The following is a 24,917-nucleotide window of genomic DNA, read 5'->3' on the forward strand; positions in this document are numbered from 1 at the left end:
CTCTTTAAACTGTATTTATATTGTGTTTATGAACTGATGTAGGATATACATAATTTCCTGCAATCCAGAAATTAAATTAAGTGACTGGTTGCTGCTGCCATTCTTTTCAGACACACTTGATTAATAAAGTCAGCTATATTAACTATACACTAACATGATGTCACTGCATACAAGGATCGTTTATGAGCTCCTAACAATTCAAGGCTATTAAATGACATGACTCACTTCTAATCCAGATTTGAACAGCTGATGCTGAGGTAGAAGTAGTGGTTTATTATATAGCACGCTGTGCAAGACGATTATAATCATATTTAAAAGTGACCTATTTTTATGAACCTGTTTGTCATGCAGCGTTTATGCATTTATGGATCTAATTAGAGACACACTGCCCATTTACATGTTACAGCAGTAATGAACGATGCATGTGTTCAAAATATAATCGCAGTTTTTTTTCCTCACAGAACCAGCACAACGTGCTTCTCTACCCTCGCCCTCAACACGCTCCCAGCTCGCTGCCCTTCTCCGCACTGCGCATGCGCACTCTGCCTTGACACTGTGGTAATGGGCTGTTTGAATCTGTTAACAGAACCGATTCTTTAGAGCTGTCCGTTTCAATGTATCAACGAGAGTGCGATAATATGAAATGTTGATGTTACAACTTGGCATTTTATATTACTATTTTATAAAGTCGTATTACGGATAGTTTAGTTTACACTGATTAGCAACTCTCGTCATATAACACTCATTTATATACAGGGCCGGTGTTCTGACGAGTTGTGCTACCTTGTCCAAATGTGCTGCCATAGCGTACTTTTATACGTGCAGTTGCTTAGATAAAACAGTAGGTAAGATACTCTGATAAGCTAAATGTAGTGTATCAGAAAATGCTGCATACAGAAGTATAAGCAGGAGATAAGCACAGCCTAAATCTCTTTATTAAAGAAATTACAAGATAATAATATCTGTTATAAGAAATGTTTTAATATCGCTGTTTAGTTTTCAAACACTCACGCAAAGACTCATGGGAATCTCAGCATATTATACTGATGTACTGACGACTTACTATTTGACCCACAATTTCATGACTTAACATCTCATAACAACATGTACTACCAGTTAATACTCATATTTTAATAATTTAGATTATCCTGAAATAGTAAGTTATAATTATGAAATGCTTGTGTAATGAGAAACTCGGTCAGCTTAGCCATAATTAATTGAAACTGAGCCATGGAACTGTCGTTTTTGTTTTGAACATTGTATATGCAATGTAGACCACACCCACCCCCACACACAACAAACACACAATCCATAAGTAATTCACATCGGTGTTCTTTATTCTTGTCATAGTATGCAAGACCTCGAGTTCAACCTGTAGGATATTGGGTTTTGTTTTCGTAAACATACTGTATGTATGATTAAGATTTTTTAAACAAACAATTCTCCTGCTCGTAGTTGCCACAGTAACTGCGAGTCAGTTCTATGATTCATTCTGAAGAGTCGATTCTGTGGGAGTCGTTCAGGAGTCGTTCGGCTCTCCAGCTCTTGGCCGCAGCAGCAGTGTTGTCGTCCGTGGCGGCTGCCGCTGCAGCACGTCGTTGCTCCCTCTCCGTGCCGCACCCGTGTTTTCCGGTGTTTATTCGTTGAAACCGACGGTGTCGGCTCATGGTGAGCTGTGCCGTTGCGCGGTGATGTGCAGCTCATGGAGAGCGGCCGCTGCTGCTGCTCGTCTCTGAGAGGAGGCCTTCATGTTAAAGCTCTCCCTCCTCTTCCTCCTCCTACCCAAGAGAAACCCGCTCTGTGATGGCTGAAGATCAACAGCAGCAGCCCGGGCCACTGCAGCAGGGCCCCGGAGCCGGGCTGAGCGCCCTGCCCTCAACCGTGTCCGCGCTCCAGGGCCCCGAGGCCACGGCGCTGCAGTACAACAAGATCAAGAACTCGATCTGGTAACGACTACAACAGAAAAAACAACAGTAACGCACTGCATATGGCTTTAGACCCGCTCTGACGTTAGCGAAGAAAACACACATTGACATACACACTAACGTTAGCGCGCTAGCCCCAATACCCGCCAGCTTCTTCCAATTATTTGTTCCACCTTAAACCCTGCAGCAGATAACTGACGCTGCTGCATCATTTAAGGTGGAGCGGACAATGGTGACGATTTAGCACAGTGCCTGACACTTAACGCCTTTGCAAATGAGGACGAACATAGTACCAGTGTGTAACGATAGCTACGGCAACATTTAAGGTGGAACGGGCAGGTCGAGTAAATGCAATTTCAGCTTCGAGCCTCACAATTCATTAGAAGGGGCAACCTGTAATCTAGGTGCCTCGTTTTCACAATTTACTAAAGTGTCATTTTATAATGGCCCATTGGTCATTTTTCTACGTTTGTATGCGGTTTTCACAAAGTAATGACATGTGGTGCCCATTGAAAAAAAAAATCAGCAATCCAACCTATTTGTTTTTAAATGTGAATAATAAAACGTGATTATTCACGATCAAATATAGGCGCCCCCAGACTTTATTAAAGTCTCCCTGTCTGGTGTGGTTTTATTAAATAAATGACTAAAGCTGATGTAGCATTCACTGCTCCTAAGCCAACTGCCAGTTGCTTGTACTTTGGGTTAAAACAGGTAGCCAGCATTTCTAGCAGTATGGTCTTATTCCGATCAGATTATAATAGTGGCAGATTTCAAATCCCTACCCAGGTAACCACATGACTGTACACCAGCATGAATACTTGGGCAAGTCCTGTAATACCACAACTAACACCTACATCAGTAACAATGTTGAAAAAGTGTACAGTTCTTTGGATAAAGACACCTGTCAACAACCATATGTAGCCATATAATGTAATATTTACTTGCTGATTTTAAATTAATGTGTGAAAAGTTAAACATGAAATCTAAAGGTGCTTAGCTTATTTGACCTGAATTGTTTATGCTGTAGCTGACAATATTCCCCTTTAGAATTGTGCAGTAATTACATGCATTTCAAATGTAGTCTGAAGCTGTAGTTTTGTCCCACATGGTAAAATATGTTATGCCAATACTAGGAATAGCTCAGGAACAACAAGAGAGCATATAGTACCTCATAGTATGCAGTTGTACAGTCAAACAGAAACACACCTACCTCCACAGTTCTTGCTGCCAGGTAATCATGCTTGTAAGTCATAAAAAAGGGCACATAGACATTTTATTGTGAGACAACACTGACATTATCTGGCTTTTCTAAAAAGTCTGTTATCTTCTTTAACAGATGCCACGATCTACAAGAAGAGCTCTTTCTATGTTCCAAATCACCAAAGGAAAATCATGCATGTTTTCTTTTTTGACAGTGCCTTGTGTTTGTTCAGTGTGATGAATATTTTGTCTTGCTCTGTCTTTCAGCAAATCTGTACAATCAAAAGTGGACAGCATTTTGGTAAGTGACTTGTTTTGTTTTAACACATACACAACGTGTTCATAGACATCTGCACATATTTTACATATCTGTGGCATTTCTCTGTTGGCCTATTGAGATCTGTTCAGGTAGTTATGGAGTAGAAAAATTACAGTTCAGAAAAAGGCAACACAAAATAACAAAATGATATATTTCTGTGCTCTTTTATACCCAAAGAATCATAAAGTTGCCTGTAAAAGTCTTCAGTTGGCAAAATAGTGTCACGACATCTTCAGGCTTAGCAGACTTAGCTGAGAGCTCGGAAAGTAGTAAAGTTCACACAGTGCTTGTTTAACTGTTTGAGGCACAGAGTCTTTCAAACAATGAAATCAGTATTCAGCCATTGGTTACTTTTCATCACAGGCATTTTCTTGTGATGAAAAGTAACCAATGCCCTAATGTTGCCTGAAGAATCTACTGGCTTGTCAATTAATGGAATGATGCTTTTATAGACTAACAGGACTCTAGTATGTGATGGCTTTCTTCATACTTACAAAAAGTATGACCAGGAATGGGCTATTTAATGTCCAAAGTGTGTGTTGTGAAACCAGATTGTCAATGAAATGGACATTGACCAGATATTACCATTCTCACATATTCCGTTTATGCCGCTCTAGTGTAGTGTAAGTTACCTTCGGTTACTAAGTAGTTTAGATTTGTACATAGTGTTTATACAATAATATGGATTAAAATACAATGTGAAAACAATTAGTACAGTAGTGTATTGTAACGTTATACATCGGGCAGTGCTGTAAAGTGTCATTGTTGGCAGTGCTATTGACCAGATGTCCATCCACATTGGGCAGTTTATGGCCACATATGGCTACGGATTTTATGTCCTATTATAATTTTTAAGACTTCGGCCATTAATGCTAACGGACGTTGATCAGAATGACATTAAATGGTGCATGACTGTATAAGTATATTACTTTTTGCAGCTCCAAAACACAAGTGCCTAAATGTGAAAGTGTGTCCATGGACACCTGGGTGTGTTTCCAAGGACATGTTTTAAGAATGTCACAGAGAAGCAAGAGACCTGTCACGTCTCTTGTGTGCATTTGTATTGCTCTGACAAATGTGTTCCCACATCATTCTCTGAGGACAATAGAGCACATGCATGTAGACAAATCTTTATCAGAATCCAAAGTTGTACCAGGTGAAGCTTATTAGATCATCTGCGGCTGTATTAGATATTCATCCAACACTAGATGAGGTATCTCATGAGTTACACCATGTGCTTACACCTAAAAGATAATGACATTTTAGATATTTTAGCATCCTGCAGGTTTAGGCATCAAACAATAAAACAGGCTTTTATATGCATTTGGGAAAGATGGAAACAAGACCAAGACACACAATTTGCCTTTCTTATATCCTGACTGTGCGTTTAATAATTTTTCTTGTGACTATATTATGCAGATTAATATACAGTTGTATTAAATTTTGATTTATGTCTGTGATGTAACTGGAGACATATAATAATCCAGAAAATTCTGAAGGCATAATGTGGAGAAATAAAGAAAAAACATTCCCACAGTGTCAGTCTGCTAAGTTTATTAATCACTCTAAAAATTGTGTTCTGTGATTGTGATGTATTTTCAGCATTTTTCTGTAATATTCATAATTTATATTCAAAAGTTAGTCTATGACTAAATTCAGATACACAAAATATTTATGTTTTTATGTTTAAAAACATAACTGACTTTTGTGATATTTTGAGGTAACAGCATGTCACTAAATATACATCGGTCACCCATGACATTATGACCACCTCTTTGTTTCTTCACTTAATGACTGTTGTCTCACTGACCATACAGGAGCACTTTGTAGTTCTACAATTAGATGGTAGTACATCTGTATTTTTTGCATAATTTGTTAATCCCCTTTGACCATGTTCTTCTTCTTCAGTGGTCAGGACCCCCACAAGACCACCACAGAACAGGTATGATTTGGGTGGTGGATCATTCTCAGCACTGTAGGGACACTGAGGTGGTGGAGATGTGCTAGTGCATGTTGTTGCATTGGTAGAAGTGGATCAGACACAGCAGTGCTCCTGGAGTTTTTAAACACTGTCTGCTGTGCAAGACACCTACCTTGTTGGTCCACTTTGTAGATGTATAGTCAGAGACAGTAGCTCAAATGTTGCTGCACAGTTTGTGTTGGCCATCATGTAATCCTACGTAAGTGGACACAGGATGCCGCCCACAAGACGCTGTTGGCTGGATATTTTTGGTTGGTGGTCTATTCTCAGTCTAACAGTGACACAGGACCACTGTGTTTGATCCACATATAGCAGCACAATACCCACTAGCACACCACCATGTTAGTGTCACTGCAGTGCCGAGAATGATCCACCACCCAAATTATATCTGCTCTGTTGGGGTCCTGTGTGGGTCCTGACCACTGAAGAACAGGATGAAATGGGGTTAAGATGGGCTACAATCTGTATTTGTAGAACTACAGTATGGTCATGTGGACAGTGGAGCTGAAGGAATTGACAGTGAGTGATACAAGGAGGTGTTCATAATGTTATGGCAGATCAGTGTTTACTCTAGTTAATTGTATTAATTTACTGCAAATGTAGTTTGTAAAAATGCTCTTTGATGGACTGGTCCCCCGTCCATTAGTTTATACAAATGTTTCTGTGTTCATCAGTATTCTAAACTATATGCGGTGATATAAAAACCCACTTATTTGCCAAGCGATGTGATCAGTTTGAAAAAGTATAGATTTGTCATTAATATTAGATTAACGTTATATTTAACCGGATGAATCAGTCATAAGAGAACAGCATTTTCAGATCTATTGAGATGTTGCTTGCACTTTATGCATCACTAATATGCTTATAACCATATGGTAATATTATTGTAAAAAGTGATATTTTCCCATATATTATAAATCTCTTATTAGTTTCTTAGTTCTTAATAAGTAATTTAGCAGTAACTGTGCCTGTAAAAAAAAAAAATAATTTTCACATGGACATGTTAGAGATATAAAATAGAAACTTCTTTCCCTCTTATTTCATTGTTATTGTGTAATAATAACTGTTGAGAGCATTTATTCATTCTTCATTTTTGAAATTACAAAAAAAAACAAATTCACATGATATATATTACACAAACTTTAACTTTATGTGGCCTGTACACCTCAGCATGTGATACAACTTGTATATTAGCAATGATATCCCTTCCTGAATGGTAACATGAATGGACAAACACAACCAGTGCAAACCGTTGCTCTCTACATTACACAATCGCGCTCGCGTTCTGTGCTTGCATTCACAGTCACTGGCCTAAAACTGAAGTTGCTGGTGTAATACTGCCAGGCAGAGCTTTCCTTAATAGAAATTAAATATGTAATAATAATAATAATAATAATAATGATAAAAATTACTGAGCAACTGTGTGGAGAGTTTTGGAGCTTGTAACTGAGGAAGTGACACACAAAGAAAAGTTTACTACATTGTGCTGATGGCCTGCTGCTTGCAAAATCTTCCTTCTTACTTTAAAATTAAATTTAATAACTGACTTTGAAATAACTTTTCACCGCTCATTCCCAGAGTCCTCTATGTACAACTGCCACCTGTCACCATAGAGATTAATGAGATGACAAACAAAAATCACCTTGCCTCGCTGCCGTGTTAGGCACAGTGTGTGAGTTTTGTGCACATTTGAGAAATATGTGAAGCATATTGCCCGAGAAGCTATTGTTGACCTACAGGTTGCGGGTTCACTTGTTTGAAATTTGTTTTGAAATTGTTTTTTGAGCACAGCCAGTATGTGGTATCACCAGAAAGGAACCTACTTAAAGTTGAGAAAACACACACTTCTGTTTCTGGTCAGACTTGCTGATGTTCTAAGCTAGATTTTATCCAATTGTTTACATTGTTTGGAATGACGGGTGCATCTCAATAAATTAGAATATCATCAAAAATGTAATTTATTTCAGCAATTAAATTCAAAAAGTGAAAGTCACTTCGTGCTCTATCCAAGCATATTAATGGAAAGTTGAGTGGAAGGAAAAGTGTGGTAGAAAAAGATGCACAAGCAACATGGATAACCGCAGCCTTGAAATGATTGTCAAGAAAAATTTTGGGGGAAAATCCAAAAATTTGGGGGAGATTCACAAGGAGTGCTTCAAGAGCCACCACACATATCCAGGCGTATCCAGGACATGGGCTACAACTGTCGCATTCCTTGTGTCAAGCCACTCTTGACCCAGAGACAACACCAGAAGCGTCTTTCCTGGGACAAGGAGAAAAAGGACTGGACTGTTGCTCAGTGGTCCGAAGTCCTGTTTTCATCCATCCATCCATTATCTGTAACCGCTTATCCAATTTAGGGTCGCGGGGGGTCCAGAGCCTACCTGGAATCATTGGGCGCAAGGCGGGAATACACCCTGGAGGGGACGCCAGTCCTTCACAGGGCAAGTCCTGTTTTCAGATGGAAGTAAATTTTGTATTTCATTTGGAAATCAAGGTCCCAGAGTGTGGAGGAAGAGTGGAGAGGCACACAATCCAAATTTCTTGAGGTCTAGTGTGAAGTCTCCACAATCAGTGATGGTTTGTTGATCCACTGTGTTTATCAAGTCCAAAGTCAGCACAGCTGTCTACCAGGAAATTTTAGAGCACTCATGCTTCCCTCTGCTGACAAGCTTTATGGAAATTCAGATTTCATTTTCCAGCAGGACTTGGCACCTGTTCACACTGCCAAAGGCACCAATACCTGGTTTAATAACCACAGTATCATTGTGCTTGATTGGCCAGCACACTCGCCTGACCTAAACCTCATAGAGAATCTATGGGGTATTATTAAAAGGAAGATGAGGGACACCAGACCCAACAATGCAGACGGGCTGAAGGCCTCTATTAAAGCAACCTGGGCTTCCATAAAAACTCAGCAGTGCCACAGGCTGATCGCGTCCAAGCCACGCCACACTGATGCAGTAATTCAAATGGAGCCCCGACCAAGTGTTGAGTGCATATACTCTACATACATTTTTTCAGTAGGCCAACATTTTTCTGTATTACATATAGTTATTTAAATTGATCTAATATTATATTCTCATTTTCTGAGATAATGTCTTTTGAGTTTTCATTGGCTGTAAGCCATAATCATCAACATTAAAAGAAAAAATAAACGCTTGAAGTAGATCACACTCTTTGTAATGAATCTATATAACATTTTGATGATATTCTAATTTATTGAGATGCACCTGTATAGCACATTGCAACCAGTTTCATTCAGCTCAAGCCTAATTATTACTCATAAATTATACCTAATGTAATTAATAAAATTGTGTGATAAGTAAAAATAGATGGAAATCTAGTTGTATGTGTTAGCAAACAATAGTATATTGTGCTCATAAATCCTTTAAAATGTTTAGTAACTATATAAATGTGCGATGAACTTCAGAGATTGTCCCAAATTTATCACCTTAAAGACAAATCATAGCTGGCAGGGTGTAATCATGTCCTCCGCACCTAATAGCACCTCAGTCATTTAATGAGTGGGTGTTGTGTCAACAGTTAATTCCAAGTATAGGAAGAAATTTAGGAACAGATGGTGCCATTCAACTTATCTTCGATTAAAACAAAAATGAAACAATGGCAAGCTGTTTGAAGACTTCCCCTCTGACACAATTCTTTGTTTGTCATTAACATTATTTCATGAGATAAATGCCTTTGGAAGTTCAATATTACACAATACAAATATAAGAGTACAAGCTCTAAAATCTAAGAACACAAACTGCCTAGGAATTGCCTAGCAGCAATTTGACATAGTTATCATTGTCTTCTATAAACCTCTAAAAACTTCATATGTATATATTTAGACAGACTGGGTTTTTTGTTTTTTTGTTTTTTTTTTGATTGAAAGTATTCTTAGTTCTTACATTACTGCTGTCTTTTGGCAGATTGTTTGCCGTTGCAAAAGTGAGCTATATGTTCTTGCTTTTTTAACAGTCACAATTAGTCCCAGGAATTCTTGAAACTGACTACAAATTTTTAATGCAGAACTTAACCATAATTTATCATTTTTTTAAAATAATTTTTACAAAAACTTTATGTAACTTTTATGTGATTTATTTTTAGAGTGGTTTATTTATTAAAATTTGCTTTAGATGTACACCTTCCCTTGCTTTTGTGGCCAGAAAATAATACAAGGGCTAAATAAACACAGAATACTTTCCTTCCACCCCTTTCTTCACTTTATTTGTGCTTAGATTTAATTAATATGATAATATGGTAATGTGGTGATTTATAATTAGATCTGATAGCTTTTTAATAATTTTCAGTGTAATTTATTTTCAGTGGATTTATTAAATAAATATTATTAATAATGTAGAAAAATTGTTATGTAAGGTTTATTTAGCTTGTTTATAAACATTTACTCTATACGCTGACTGTACAACCTGTTGCTACTGGGGTGCAATCATTCAGTATGAATGTCTTGATGCCATGTATTCTTTGATGACAGGACATACACAAACACCACCTCAGTATAACAGACAGACAATTGCCTGTTTAGAGCCTGTATTGGGGTGGGTTTTCTTGATGTGTGTCTAATTCAGATCAAAGTGCTGTCAGAGATTTATGCAGTAGATCATAAGCCTGTCGTGCGCAGAGACAGGCTACATATATCCCCATTGCTCAGATGAAAACATGTAACTGAATCTAGCTTTAAACTGTTACAGGGCATTCAGGGAAATTTTTTTTTTTTATTTACTACTCATTGGCTTACAAATCTCACCCCATTCATGAGCACTGGTTCCCCCTAGCAACAAAGAGGCAAATAGAATGGGAAGAGGTGAAATGAATTCATTCTCGCAAGCCAATTGAAAGCGAGGTGGGGTGGAGCTCACACAGAAATTATGTGTAGCCAGTGTGTCAGCATTGACATGCATGCTTACTGTCAGGGTTTACATGGCAACCAGCTTAGGTTAGAGGAGGATTTTCAGGTTTGCTGATGTTGGTCACCGAAACCCTTCAGTACTGTGTATGCTGATGGTGGCTGGAAGACTCCAAGCTCTTCCTTCTGAATCCATGTTTGGGCAGTGTGCAAATACTGATATAGTAACCTTTCCAAGGCCAGATAATACATGCATTTTGTATTTTCTCAATTAAAGCCTTAATGTACTCTATCATTAATCAAATGTGTTGTACAAAGGTTTCGACGGTCATAATGTTGAATCAAGGTGTTGTGCATGGTATACATGATGTTGTAGGCTGGATGTAGTTTTAAAAATATTGTTATTAGAAAGCCATGAATAATTTCAAAGATAGCATATATAAGCACTGGACAGTACTGATAAATCATATTAAAATGGTATGAGATTATGCGTAATCTCCAAACAATATTGAAAGAATCTATGCTTCCTGATGTTGTGTACTTTACTACATATTTGTCATACAGTATTATTTATTTATTTATTTATTTATTTATTTGCCTGCCTGTTTTAACCAGAAGCGATAAAAAAGTAAAAATACTCTCCAGGACTTTGTTCCAACTGCCTTACTTGATTCACCATCTCATATCAGCATCCAAAGTCTCAGGGCAGAAATTCAAGGAAGGATCGTTACTTAAAACACACACAAAGCTATTTCCCAGGAAAAAAGTACATTTTGCTTTTCATGATTTTATGTATTCTAAATAATTGTATAACAATTCACACACATTTAATATATTATATATATTGTATATTGTGTAAACATATATTTTCATACTGCAAATATAAGAAGGGTTTGAATTTATACCTATTGTTCATATGTTAATATAAGTGTGTTATTGTTTGCACTTTGCACATATACCTAGCTCCAGGTATTAACTATAACTAGGTATAATTATTTCCAGGTAGAAAATATTTTCAACACCACAATTCAGTTCCATTATTGTTCTAAATTTACTAAACGAAGCCTGAAGACCACAACCCCTAGAAATGTATCATTTATGAATTAAAAAAAAAAAATCCAGCCTGTTCCTTTTCCTGCCATTTTAATCTGATAAGGTTTGGGCTGATGACTAATCTTGATCATTAAAAGAATTGAAAAAAATAAAATAAATAAAAAATAAATGTGAAAAGCTTCAATTAAAAGCATGCAACAAATTACATACACATTACTTTAGTTGTTTTACCAATATGTGTTACATAAAATCTAATGTCATATAATGTATGATACATCTGAGACAAACACTATTTTTGTGGTGTACAAAAGTACTAAATTTGTAGTGTGTGTGGTGTAGTGGATACAGAAATTATGGACACATTATTTCTTTACATATCTAGTTATTTTTACCTGTCTTTTTTTTTTTTTAATGCAGCAAGACGTTGAGAAGTTTACAGACATTGAAAAACTCTACCTCTACCTTAAGTTGCCTTCTGGTCCTAGCAGTGGAAATGACAAAAGGTAAGTTTACACTTCAAGTCATGTTCTTATTATAATTTCAGTTCAACTGTTGGTACATATTCATTCACGGTTTTCTTTCTGGTTTCCTTTTTTTGGCCTCTTTTGATGTTCCATTGTACATATAGCACTGGTTTATCATAAATGTTTAATGTCACGTTTGATATTCATACCCTATTTACACATGCTCTATGATACAAAGAAACTCAGATATTCCACCGGTCATGAATGCAGTGTTAATATTATTGTTTTCCCCATGTTATGCATCTTTCATTATCATATAGACTACATAAAGTATCATGCCACTTAAAAGCAGTTTTTTTTCATATATTTCTGCCACTGCAATACCCAGCATCCTGTTTTGTCATTTGTTTCCCCATATCTATTCATCACTCCAAACCCTAATTCTCAACATGATGTCCAATAGAACTGAAAATCAGAGGGGGTCTGCAAGTCCTGCATCATGGTACTAAAATTTTACAACTCTATATAATGTATAAAAGAGACCTAAAAGCAGAGAAAAGTCTAAACACCTTGATTCTGGAAAACCATTCTTTTATATTTACCTATTTAGTGACCAGAATTCCATGTCATCCAGCCGGACTCAACAGATGTACGCTTTCAACTGGATCCGAAATCACCTAGAGGAGCATCCTGAGACCTCACTGCCAAAACAAGAGGTGTACGATGAGTACAAGTGAGTGTGGTTGCTTGTCAGATTTCAAGATTTCACCACTATTTTGTGCATCATTTCTTCACTGTGTTGTCCTGGCAACACGCAGTTGCCATAAGATTTTAACGACAGGATTTATATTCATATTTAATAATGCAGGACATTTTTCTGTCTAAGTGATTTTTCACTATATGAATGCATTATTTTTTTTATGTGATTTACTCTTTATTATGATTTGGTACAGGAGCTATTGTGACAATCTAGGCTACCATCCTCTGAGTGCTGCTGACTTTGGAAAGATCATGAAGAATGTTTTTCCGAACATGAAGGCACGCCGCCTTGGAATGCGGGGAAAGTCAAAATATCCTTAAAAGAACTGCATGTTTCATCTGATTGTTCAAATGATTATAGACTTGCTTGTATGTCAACTTTATATATGTATCTTTATTTAGAATTTTTTTCACATATATTCCTTTCTCTCAGTTGTGATCCTGTCTATATCAATCAATCTCCAAAAGGTATGACTATCACTTTACATATGGTTTGATACTTAACAGCTTCCCACATATTGTTACAGTGGACTAAGGAAAAAAGCCTTTGTTCATATGCCATCTTTGCCCAACCTGGACCTGCATAAATCAGGGGATGGAGTAAGTTCTTCTTAGCCTATTCAGTCTAAGAATGTGCACTTTATATGTACAAACCTCCCGATAATCTGATGTAATGTGTTAAATGCTGAGATACAATGACAGTCATGTTTAGCAAGTATTTTTATAATTTTGGCAGACTCTGTAAAATGTGCTTTAATCTCACTTATTTACAAAAAGAAGAATGGAAGATGAGACTGGCTCGTGCATAGAACGTACTTAAACCTTAAAAATTGGGGAAGTAGATACAGACATTTACATGACTAATTTCATTTTATTTAAATCACCTCTGGATAGATATTTTATTTGAAATGGCATTAAGTGGACTAATCTGTTCTGATTGAGCTATTACTAGAATTATTAACAGATTATCAGGCAAAACGTACTTAAATAATAAATAATTATTTCAGACAACAAAAGTTTTATACATTTTTCTTTGAATACATTGTTTAACATGCTTGTCATCTTATCACAGTAACCCTATTCTTCACACACAGACCATTTTTTTTTTTAAATACTTCTGTTTTTCCTCAGTGTGAACTGTTGGAGCCAGCTGTTCAGTCCCCCAATGCTGAGGATGAGATGCGTTCTGCAGCTTGTGGTCTAGTCTGCGAATGGGCCCAGAAAGTCCTAAGTCGTCAGTTTGACAGTGTGGAGGAGTTGGCACGTTTTCTGCTCAACAGCCATTATATTGGCACTAAGTCCATGGCTGCCCTAACTGTTATGACTGGAACTCCAACAGGCAAGCATTAGTTTCTCATGAGCCAAACCCAGACAACATCTTAAATATTAATGACTTTAACCCTAGTTTCATATGGAAAAATTTAAAGAACCCATGGGACCATTTTGGACTGAAAGGTCACTACAATTAAAGAAAACTAGGTCTGGGGTTATATACACATACACAGAGACGGAGGAAGTTCACTACTAGAAGAGTAAAGAAAACAGAAATACAAGGCAATTTTATATATATATTAATATAACTCTTGTCTAAAGTCAAGATCTGCCAAAAGTCAGAAACCTGGTTTGTGGAAGTACACCATTGTCAGCTTTAGTTACGTCCATTGACAAAACATTGATACTGTATCATTAAAGGCCCTGTTTTACCATGACATGAAGAATATTTCATAATATTGAAAGTATGAAAGGATTTGGTAATGGCAAGTTAAACATTTTTATAAATTGATGTGTATGCTTGTTTGAGACATGTTTATTTTTAAAATATTTATTTTACCATTTTAAAAATTTTACCAGGTGTGAAAACGCCCACACCAGCCTCCGCATTTGTGCCAACTGGTGAAGCCAACTCCTTCCAGCCCCAAGTGAAAACTCTCCCTTCACCCTCTGTTGATGCAAAGCAACAGTTACAGCGAAAGATTCAGAAGAAACAACAGGAGCAGAAACTTACTTCTCCACTGCCCAATGATGCCCAAGCTAGGAGAGCTGAAGCAGGCACGCCTGGACCTGGGTCTGGTATCACCTCGGGAAGTCCTGCTTTGCTGTCCCCACAGCCCACAATAGGCATTGTAGTGGCTGCAGTGCCAAGCCCCATCACGGTAAAGACTTCATTGAGATTCAATATATTGGACAACTCATAACATGCCACTATAGAGATTAGGAATTGTATTTAAAATAACTTAATAATAATAATATTAATGATATAAAAGAAATTTAGTTAATTTACATAATCTCCTATGTAATCTTGTAACACAATATTGATGTACAAAAACTTGTGTGCAAAATTTGTTATAAATAAGCACTTTAGTTGTCTGTGAAACATTTTCTCATGTAATTCATAATATTTTTTATAATAAAAGCCAAATATTTTGTCTGTGTATAGGTTTGGGCATCCTTTCAATTAATATTATTTGTGCATTTTATGAAAACTAGTTTTTAGTTAGTGCGGCAGGGTGGCACAGCAGGTAGTGTCACAGTCACACAGCTCCAGGGACCTGGAGGTTGCAGGTTCAAGTCCAGGAGTTTGGTGTGTTCTCCCTGTATGCATGTGGGTTTCCTATGTGTGCTCCTGTTTTCTCCCTGTCCAAAAATAAAAACAAAACCATGTGTTGGTAGGTGGATTGGCAACTCAAAAGTGTCTGTAGAGGTGTCTGTAGGGGTGTGTTCCTGCCTTGAGCTCAATGAATCCGGGTAGGCTTCGGACCCACCACGAACCTGAACTGGATAAGCGGTTACAGATAATAAATAAATTTAATGTTTTTAGTTATATTAACTACAGAAAATAGATGTTAATAAAAAATACATTTGTAGGCAACAGCTAATGCAGGTCTGCTCTGTTCTTTACTACAGGTCCAAAGGAATAGACAGCTGATGACATCCCCAAGTCCTGTGGCTTCAGCAGAGGGAAAGGTTCTACCAGTAAATTTCCAAGTGGTTACTCAACCTGTTAAGCAGTCCTCTAAAACTCCTCAGAATGTTCCTGCCAGTCCTGTTGGTGACAGGTTAGCAAGGCACAGATATGCCCAGATCCTACCTAAACCCTCTGCCGCGAGTGCCATCACTCTTCGGTCACCCCCAACACTTCTCATTACTCATAACAGCCCTCTCAAAACAGTGATGCCCACTCAGCATGTCAGTTCAGTGAATGTTGTCAAGATGACAGCTATTTCGCTAACACCAAACAGTAGCAGTGGCAGCAGCACACCAACACCTTTACGACCTGCTTCAGCTGGTGTCAGTAGCACTCCTTCCCAGGAAGAGCCTAACCAAAACCAGCAATCTCAGAATGGCAGCTCAGCCACTCTTCAGTCATCTGGACCTGGAAAAGTTGGCCGGCTTGCCACAACTCCGATTCCCACTGTTCCCTCCACTAGCGAAGTCAAGGTGATATCTGAAACTGTGAATGACAATAACTCATCTGCTAGTGTAGAAAAGCAGAGCACCGCATTAGTGAGTAATGTTGGGCAAAAAAATGAGCGGGCCACTAAATATAGGGCTTCCAGTGAACCTTCTCTCCTTGTCAAGGCATCTCCAGTGCCTGAGAGAGTTAGTAGGGCCAAAAGTGACTCTGCAACACCTCCTAGTACAATCATAGGGGCAGCTGCCCCAAGCAGCAATAACAGCAGTGATCGGCAGGAGAGTACTTTGTATTTGACTGTAATGAATCAGAATGCTGATGCTGGATTGTCAGCTAACGGTGCAGTTTCCCCCTCTAGCCAGTCAACAAAAGATGCTGGTCTTGGTCAAAAAAGTCCAAGAAAGCGCTCTGCTTCTGTTCTAGAGACGCATGCAATCCCAGTTAAGAGGGTCTTCATATCTCAGCAACCTTTGGATGCCAGCAACAACTCCAAACCTGGTTTAGTAATAGCTGCAAAGAAAATTCAGAGACCAGGAACTCCTGCAAGACCAGAAAGTGCTCCATGCAAAGTTACACTGAAACAGAGTATTTCTCTTCCAACGCAAATTTTGGCACTTTCAGATACTCCCATTGAAAACACCTCTCAGTCTATTGTGACTCCTCAGAACTCTTCACAAGTTGAACACGAGGACTCCACTGCTGGAATTAACCCATCTGATATAGCCTCTTGTAATAGCACAGCATCTGATCAAGCTTTATTGCAACAAATAGTAAGCCACCACCAAGTCACCACTGCCATTTCTCAGGAGGCATCTGCTGTGAGTGAGCTAAAGAGCTCATTACAAGACTACTCTCAACAGATACAGGCAGAACAAAAGCAGGTACCAGCTAGCCATCTGCCATTGATAGCCCAAACTCCTGAAGCATCTGCTCAGTTGAGTCTCCAGCAAGACATTGTTGACTTTGATGGGACCCAAGCTAGTATGGACTATTTCCCCTTCAACGATGATGATATGACACAAGATAGTATAGTGGAAGAGTTGGTTCAGATGGAGGAACAGATGAAGCTGAATAGCAGCTTGCAGCCCTACCTTAGTTCTCTCGATATACCTTTACAAGGCCAGTCAGTTGCTCAAAACACTATCCTTTCCCCCCACCAGACTGGTGCTCAGTTTTACCACTCTGCACATAGTAGTACCACTCCAGTCCACACTCCTACACCCACTCCAACTCCAACACCAACTCCGACACCAACCCCTACATCTGAAATGTTGCCAGGGGGACACAGTTTGACCAGAGAGAGTCCATGCTCTAGAATGGCACCTATCACTCCAGTTGATGGCATTTTAGGTGGTCGACATACACCGATTAGCACACCATTGTCCAATTGCAGCAGCAGTGTTCCACCAAGTCCAGTTGAGTGTCGCAATCCCTTTGCATTTACCCCCATTAATTCAAATATACCAGGTTACCATGATGGCAGCGTAGTTTCCAGTAGCCCAGTTAAGCCCATGCAAAGACCCATGGCCACTCACCCAGACAAGGCTAAAATGGACTGGATCAACAACCGATACAACAGCACTTCAAGTTCCCCATCAATTTCAAACAGTAATGCCATTGGAATCCTTCCAAGCTACCAGGACTTAGTTGAGGACCATTTTCGTAAGCCTCATGCATTTGCTATACCAGGGCAGTCTTTTCAGTCACAGTCCAGGCACCAGGATGGACATTTGGGACGATTGACCACTGTGTCACCTGTTCAACAAGCACAGCAATCTGTTGAGAATAAGCAGGAAAGCTTTGCTGTGCCAGCACCATTAGACAACAAAGCAACTGCTGGGAATGGTAGTGGAACCTTTAGATGTCGTAGTGTAAGCCCTGCTGTCCGTCAACGCAATCTTAGTGGCACGACTGTGCAAAACAACCCTGCGCCGAGGTCTGTTGTTTCGCCATTCAATTCCCCTTTGACATCTGAAGTTCTTAACATTCTTTCCAATAGTCAGTCAGTGGTAACTGCTAACAGCATGGCCCAAAGGAGCCAATCGGTACCGCTAAGTATAATGATGCAGTCTGAAATGTTACCAATCAGCCACCAGAGTCAGCAGAGCAATAGTGCCAAGATAACCAGTGTGCTTCTGAGCAAGATGGAAGCAGATGGGGATGACACAGTGCGTGGTTTAGGTGTCAACAACATGCCCTCCAATTACACAGCTCGGATGAACCTCACTCAGATTCTGGAAACTACACAGCCCTTTCCTGGAGGGACAAACCATCAGTCACAACAGCTGCCTGTCTGCTCAAGCCCTTCACCGTATGACTTCCAAAAGCCTGGTTACCTTTTAAGCACCGGGGGTGAACAGATTACTTTCTCTAGTGATGGCCAAGCACAATCAGGCTCTGGGCTGCAGCCACAAGAGCAGCAGCTTCAGCTACAGGATCAACAGCTAGAACTACAGGATCAGCAACTATTGGAAGATCAACAGTTCCAGGAACAGCAGCTGCAGCTTCAAGAGTCACAGCTGAATCTCCAGGACCAACAGCTGGAACTACAAGACCAACAGTTACAACTACAGGACCAACAGCAGCTACAAGATGACCCAGACCTCAGCCAGCAGCAACTGCTGCCTCAACCCTCACAACAAGATGATGAGCAACATCAGCAGGAGCAACTGGACTTCAACAGCACTGTCAAGGATCTCTTGGGGGAGGATGGACTCAATCCCAGCTCACAACTTGTTGGGCAGGTGGCATCTGAACTAAGTGCAGTGGCTTCAGACTTCTCCAGTGAGATCCGTTTGACCTCTGATCTTTCTGGTAGCATCAATGACCTCAACACTTTAGACCCCAACCTTCTGTTTGACCCAGGTCAGCAACAGGACCAATATGAAGACACAACACTGGAAGAGCTGAAGAATGACCCATTGTTTCAGCAGATATGCAGTGACACTGTGAACTCTGCTGGATTTGACTGGTTAGAGAATAAAGACCAACCAACCGTAGAAATGTTGGGATAGCATTGTTTCCCATTCCTTTACAGTCATGATTATTGCTGTTATCACTATTTATGTTTTCTTTACATGGTTTGTTTTTGTGACTATATCTTTTATATATTTTTAAAATGTGATTAAGTTTTGTCACTGCAGCAGCTGGACATATCAGCCAGTCCAGAGAGAAGTGCCAGCCTGACATGAAGTAGGCTTGTGCATTTTTTTTAAACATCAGTCTCCTCATCCCAAAGTTTCACAATAATCAGGCATTTCTTTCCATTAGGAATCAGTTTATACCAATGTCAGTACATTTCTTCATTGTAGCTGTATGACTATATATAATCCACATGAATATATCCACAGTTTTATTTACTACTATATTAAGAATTTGAATATTCCACCCCAGTCCATCAGTAAGTGTTTTGGAAATGAATGCAATATTTAAATAACAGATCTGTGAGTTGTGCCAACTGTCTTTCAAAGGCAAAAGCAGTTACACATTGATTTGTTTGCCTTTGCAACTAAATTGGTATGTCAGATTGATAGAGTTGACTTCATTATTAATGTCATGGCCGACATTTATCATCTGTTCTTCATATCTAAATTGTCAGTCAAATTACCATAAACTTTTAGGTGCTAATAGGTGCTGAATAAAGGTAATTGGCAACTGCCAAATCATTTTTGGTCATTGCTGTGTTTTGCCTACTAAATACTAAGTTAGCAAATTTAAAAAAAAAAAGGACATATTTCTTGTACTGTTAAACAAGGACACACTGTGTCTTTGATGTGAAGCACTGATTAGCACCCCCTTGTGGAGCAGATCTTAAACGTGAGTGTGTGAATGAGAGCGTGAATGAGTTACAAGCCAGTTCCATGAGGTGCTTCGCATGTAATAAAATTCTGGTGGAGAGGAGACCGATTTTTGATAAAACTACAGTTTTGAAAAAAGTGAATTTTACATGAGGGAGTTTGGTCTGCCTTATTTATAAAATCCAAGGCCTTATGTCATCAAAAGAAAGGCTTTAATGAATGGAATTTGAGGATTTTTACAAATGTTGCTGCACTTCAGACAAAGCTTGGCTTTTTGCCATCGTGAATTAATTTGATGTCCAAACACATTCAGTTAACACATGCAAACTATTACATACAGAATTTTACCAAGCCATGTAGCTCTATTTCACATCATAACTGTTAATGGCTAAGGAGTTGACAATAGAAAGTAGTAGAATTTTGTGGTAGAAGGGTAGATATTGTGTCTAAGGCTAAGGTTTGTGATCAAGAGTCCAACCCAGAGTTGACGTCAACGAATTTCAGCCTTAAATCCGTACCAAAGAGAAGCTGTTGAAGAACAAAAAGTAGTTGAGATCTGTTACATCCATCTCCGAATGACCATCACTAAAGGGATCTGGTTGGACTTATTGTTGAATTAAACAGGGTTTTACGGCGCTTGCATTCCTGGTGGGCTTATACTTGTGTATAGTGTGTATATGGCAGAAGTATCTGATGTACAGTTAATTATGGATGGGAAGCATGTGTCCAACTTCATTACTTAATGGATTCATAAAAACGTGGCTATTTGTAGTCATTGTATTAACATTTGTTTAAAAAAAAAAGACAATGATTAAAATTCCATTTTATTAATACACTGTATGGTGATGATTTTAGATAGATTTGAGCGCCCTTGAGAAAAAAGAAGAAATCATATTGAATCTATAGCCAGCACGATACGCTGTGTGTTATGTTTTTGGCTTTATGTCTTGTGCAAGTAATGCTGTCTGTTTGGTCTCTCGCTTGCTGATGTGCCATTTTCCTTAAGAGTATATTGGTCTCTGCTTTTGCAGATGTGATGTGTACATTGAGAGAGGAAACATAGCATGGTTTATATATATATAAAAAAAAGAAGAATAATGATATATATAAATTGTTCATTTTATTGTGACAGTCAAATGTATTGCGCAGAGAACCTTGGAGTGGCAGGCACTGGAAATTGAATGGCTCATGATTCAGCAAACTTTGGAAGTTCACTTTATTGCACTAAAAATGTCCTTTTTTGTAAACCATGGCTTTGTCAGAGATTTGAAGACAAAATGGATCAATTGAAGCTGGCAAAATGCAGATTTTTAAGAGGTAAATTACAAAAGGGGAATTACATATGACATGTCAGAAAATTACAATTAATTATTGCCTTGTGTAGCAATGTGCACTAATCTCAATGAGATACGCATTTTACTCATTCTCATCCATGAGAATAAGAATGATAAAAGCAAACAAAATTTAAGATAACATTATTAAAAGTAAATAAAAGAACATGCTTCACTATGTTATTCGATGATTGTATGTGCGCATGTATGTTGAATTATCTATTGTAGTATACTTTGTGACCATTCCCTCAGCCAAAATTGAGGGCTGGTTTTGTTGAACAGGTAGAAAATAAAAAAGGTTAGTAGTTCTCCGGAATAAAAGCTATATGTGTGATGTTTGCTAAGTTAACATTGTTCTGTATGTTTAGTTCATGAATATGTTCTTTTTTCAGTACATTCATTTTTTTTTTAAACAAAAATGCCTTTGTGAAGAAAAATGTAAATATGTTTTCTATGTTCTGGCATTTATCAAGGCACTGATTATTTACATTTTTTATTTTTAGAAGGAAAGATCTAATCGTTTTTTTATACACAGAAGATTCATCAAACAGTAAGTCCAATGCTGTATTTCAGACTGGTCTGGTAGAAAAAAAATTGTGCTTATTCTTTCTGTCTGTTTGAAACAGTAGAACTGAACCCTTCTCTGTGCTGTTGTCTGGTGTACTGCTCAATGTACAGTAGCTTGTTAATATTGCAGAACAGTTTTAGCAATGTTCTTTTCTCTTTTTTTTTCAATGGAAAGTACTCACAGGTGAGATTTTTTAAGTGGTTTTAAAAGCCAATAAACATTTTTTAATAACAATTGTGTTTTCTCTTTCTTTGTTAATGTAGCACATTGTTTTAACTTCTTTTAACTTTGACCTTGTAGTTGTTAAGAGGGAAATTCTATAAATGGGGATCACATTGCCCTCTGTTGGTCATTTTAGAAATACATATTAAAATGTCCATACCTTGTCTGAGGGTCCCTAGCTTGAATGAAGTGTTTACCATAAAGCCAGCTTTTCTCTGAATGTGAAATTTTTCCAAAACTAGTATTATATTTGTGTGTTTTTATCTATTATTCACAAGCAGCTGTTGCAGTGCAAATCCACAGAATTAATACCTAGAGGTTAATGTCATACAGTTCACTAAAATCCTATACAATTAATGTCAGGTTCAGCTAAATACAGATACACAACTGTTCTCAGGACAACATAGCATCTCAACAGTAAATTAACATAATAGGGTTTTTTCTTAAATATGTTCAATGTTATACTTAAAAGGCTACAGGACATGAATTGCTATTAAATAATAGTTTGAATGCTATATGATCTGTATTATAATAAAACTAGACCCTATATTTTAAAGGTCAGTTGATTTTTCCCTTGAATTTTTATCTGTGAGAACATTTTTATCTCTCTGTTTTTACAAAAGCTGAAGGCCACTCCGGCTGTTCAGCTGACCTTGAAGGTCACGGGGGCAGGGATTCACTGACCAATGGGGGAGATGCACTTGGGTGTAGTCTTCTTTCATATGGCCTCAGTGATATTCAGAATATGTTAATGACTTTTGGCCTATTGATCTTGACCTCCGCTAGCCTTTAGTCACCACAAACCCCCATCGCATGGTGGTCAGCAGTATGGACAGCAAGGATGGGGTTGGTGCCTGTGATTGTGTTTCATGAACAGAATGTGATTTGTGATAGTTCAACAACGGATGATCAACATCAGGAACGTTTTCATAAGGCAAAACTATTTAGTTTCTTCACTCTATATCACCTAGCAGGAGTACTATCCTGTGTATGGCAGTGGTGAACTATTGGATCAAAATGATGTATTATGAAAAAGGCTTTCAGGCAACTTCAGTTGTCAAAATAATTACATTCTCAGCAAAAGACAATGAATAAAACTTTGAATTTAAAACCACAGAGATTTATTGATTGTAGCAAATCTTCTTCTCTGAGAGGACTAGATCTCTGCTCTGATTGTGCTGAGTACAGTGATCAGGCCCTCAGCTGTGAGGGCGTTAAATCAATCAATGATCTACTTCAATCAATAACTGATTTAACTGCACAAATAGCTACTTGTTTAGTGTTGGCACAAAAGTGCATTATTAGATGACATTTGCATTGTTATTTCATGTTCTGTTAGGAATGGGGTTTTATTTAAAAGATCATATAAATGTAATAAAGCCTCTGGTGTGTCATAGTGAAATGGATTTTTGTATTTTGTGTTTCTATACGTATTGTAATAGTATTAAATGTTTGTGGTCTTGGCTATATATATATATATATATGTAGGTGATCTGGACAGACTTACCATATGTTTAAGCTGTTAGCAGATACCCTACTAGGAACTAGCATGGGTCTAAACAGTAAAATTCTAGGTATCAGCATAATCATTGTATAAGTAGCAAAAACAAAATGTAGCTCATAGCATACAACAGATCACAGAGGTGAATCCCTGCAAAATATCTGCAGTCATAAAGAATAAATTTTCAACAGATTTTGTGTAGAGGTCTAGGTATATGTACTATGGTGTTTTTGTTATCTGTTGTACATTGTGTATTACAAATTGTAAGTGTTTTTGGGCTCTTGAAAACACTATGTAAGCACAAAATATTGTTGTTATTATTAATTACTCATTTGCAAAGCAATATTGAGTAATCAGGGCAGTTTCTCTTATCTGTGCTCCGAAGCTTCCTGTGTTAAACAGGGCTAAGTCAGAGGAGGTATGATGCTGATAAAGCTCAGCTGACTTAACAGCTGTTTTTCTATTGTCCACATCCTGAATGGGGAGGGGGTGTGTGTGTTTGTTGATGGTCAGTGGGGGTGGGGTCACTCTCTCAATACATGCTGGCTGGATCAATATCAGTGTTTATTGAGCAGCTGATGTGTGGTCATCAATATCTGCTCATAATTACCCAAAGTTCAAAGTTTTTAGGCAGCTGCCTCTAGCAGTGGGGGAGAGACTGGGCGCACCTCTAAATAGCCAAACAGGTCTTTAAACCTTGCCTTGACTTTCAATATACATATTGAATATATACACTCACTGTTCACTCACTGTCCATTCTCTCAGCTCCACTGACCATACAGGAGCACTTTGTCCTTCTAAAATTACAGATTAGAGGTGGTTGTTCTGCATACTTTTTGTCCCTTTTCACAATGTCCTTTAATTGTTAGGACCACAGCGCAGGTATGATTTGGGTGGAGGATCATACTCAGCACGGCAGTAACACTAGGGATTTCACATTGTCTCACACTTCTACAGTTACATGGACAACACTGTCTCTCACACACAACCATTCATGCAAACATTCGGCTAACAAAAAAAAAAGAAGAAGCACAGAGACAGCCAATAACCTGGCCAATCAACTGACTAGAATTCCACTGGCAACTTCTGTGATTCTGAGGTCTTGGGTCCATTAGAGGGCCCCTGCTAACTGAAGATAGTATGGGCCAAATTTAAAGCATAATTCTGCATAAATAAATAAATCTAACCCCTTCATAGATGTTATGATATCTCAGAACCAGCCACATTAAACTTTAACTACAGACATAAGTAGTCGGAAGTACCCACAATACAAGTAGACATTTTTATTACTAAGACATATGAAACACAAATATTTTAAAATAAACTATTAAATCTCTGGCTAAAAATGACCATATTTTACATTGTGCAAATTATCTTAACTTTTCTATGTACACTATTTCATTCTTAAAAATAAAGGTGCTACAATGCCATAGAAGAGCCACTTTTGGTTCCCTAAAGAACCATTTTGACTAATAACTTTTGACTTTGTAAAGAAATTTTACATTAAGTAAAAGT

The 24,917-nt window shown here is 38.0% G+C and overlaps 1 protein-coding gene across 1 annotated transcript; it reads left to right on the forward strand.

The window, feature by feature from the left end:
• The first annotated feature begins 1,414 nt into the window (after positions 1–1,414).
• On the forward strand, positions 1,415–21,887 carry LOC136693818 (DNA-binding protein RFX7). Its single transcript, XM_066667000.1, has 10 exons — positions 1,415–1,946; positions 3,396–3,429; positions 11,766–11,851; positions 12,276–12,314; positions 12,423–12,545; positions 12,766–12,882; positions 13,087–13,171; positions 13,703–13,910; positions 14,423–14,724; positions 15,476–21,887. Exons 1-10 carry the CDS (start codon positions 1,804–1,806, stop codon positions 18,995–18,997), a joined length of 4,659 nt encoding a protein of 1,552 aa, XP_066523097.1. The 5' UTR covers positions 1,415–1,803; the 3' UTR covers positions 18,998–21,887.
• Positions 21,888–24,917: the final 3,030 nt, after the last annotated feature.

The sequence above is a fragment of the Hoplias malabaricus genome, chromosome 4, assembly GCF_029633855.1.
Source record: "Hoplias malabaricus isolate fHopMal1 chromosome 4, fHopMal1.hap1, whole genome shotgun sequence".
Lineage (NCBI taxonomy): Eukaryota > Metazoa > Chordata > Actinopteri > Characiformes > Erythrinidae > Hoplias > Hoplias malabaricus.

What these genes read in the sequence shown, in the direction of transcription:
- LOC136693818 (XM_066667000.1), top strand. Translation starts at nt 1,804, where the DNA reads ATGGCTGAAGATCAACAGCAGCAGCCCGGGCCACTGCAGCAGGGCCCC. An exon ending in AAGATCAAGAACTCGATCTG is followed by an intron (nt 1,947 to 3,395) that starts GTAACGACTACA and finishes TCTGTCTTTCAG; the next exon opens with CAAATCTGTACAATCAAAAG. An exon ending in GGAATGCGGGGAAAGTCAAA is followed by an intron (nt 12,883 to 13,086) that starts ATATCCTTAAAA and finishes ACAGCTTCCCAC; the next exon opens with ATATTGTTACAGTGGACTAA.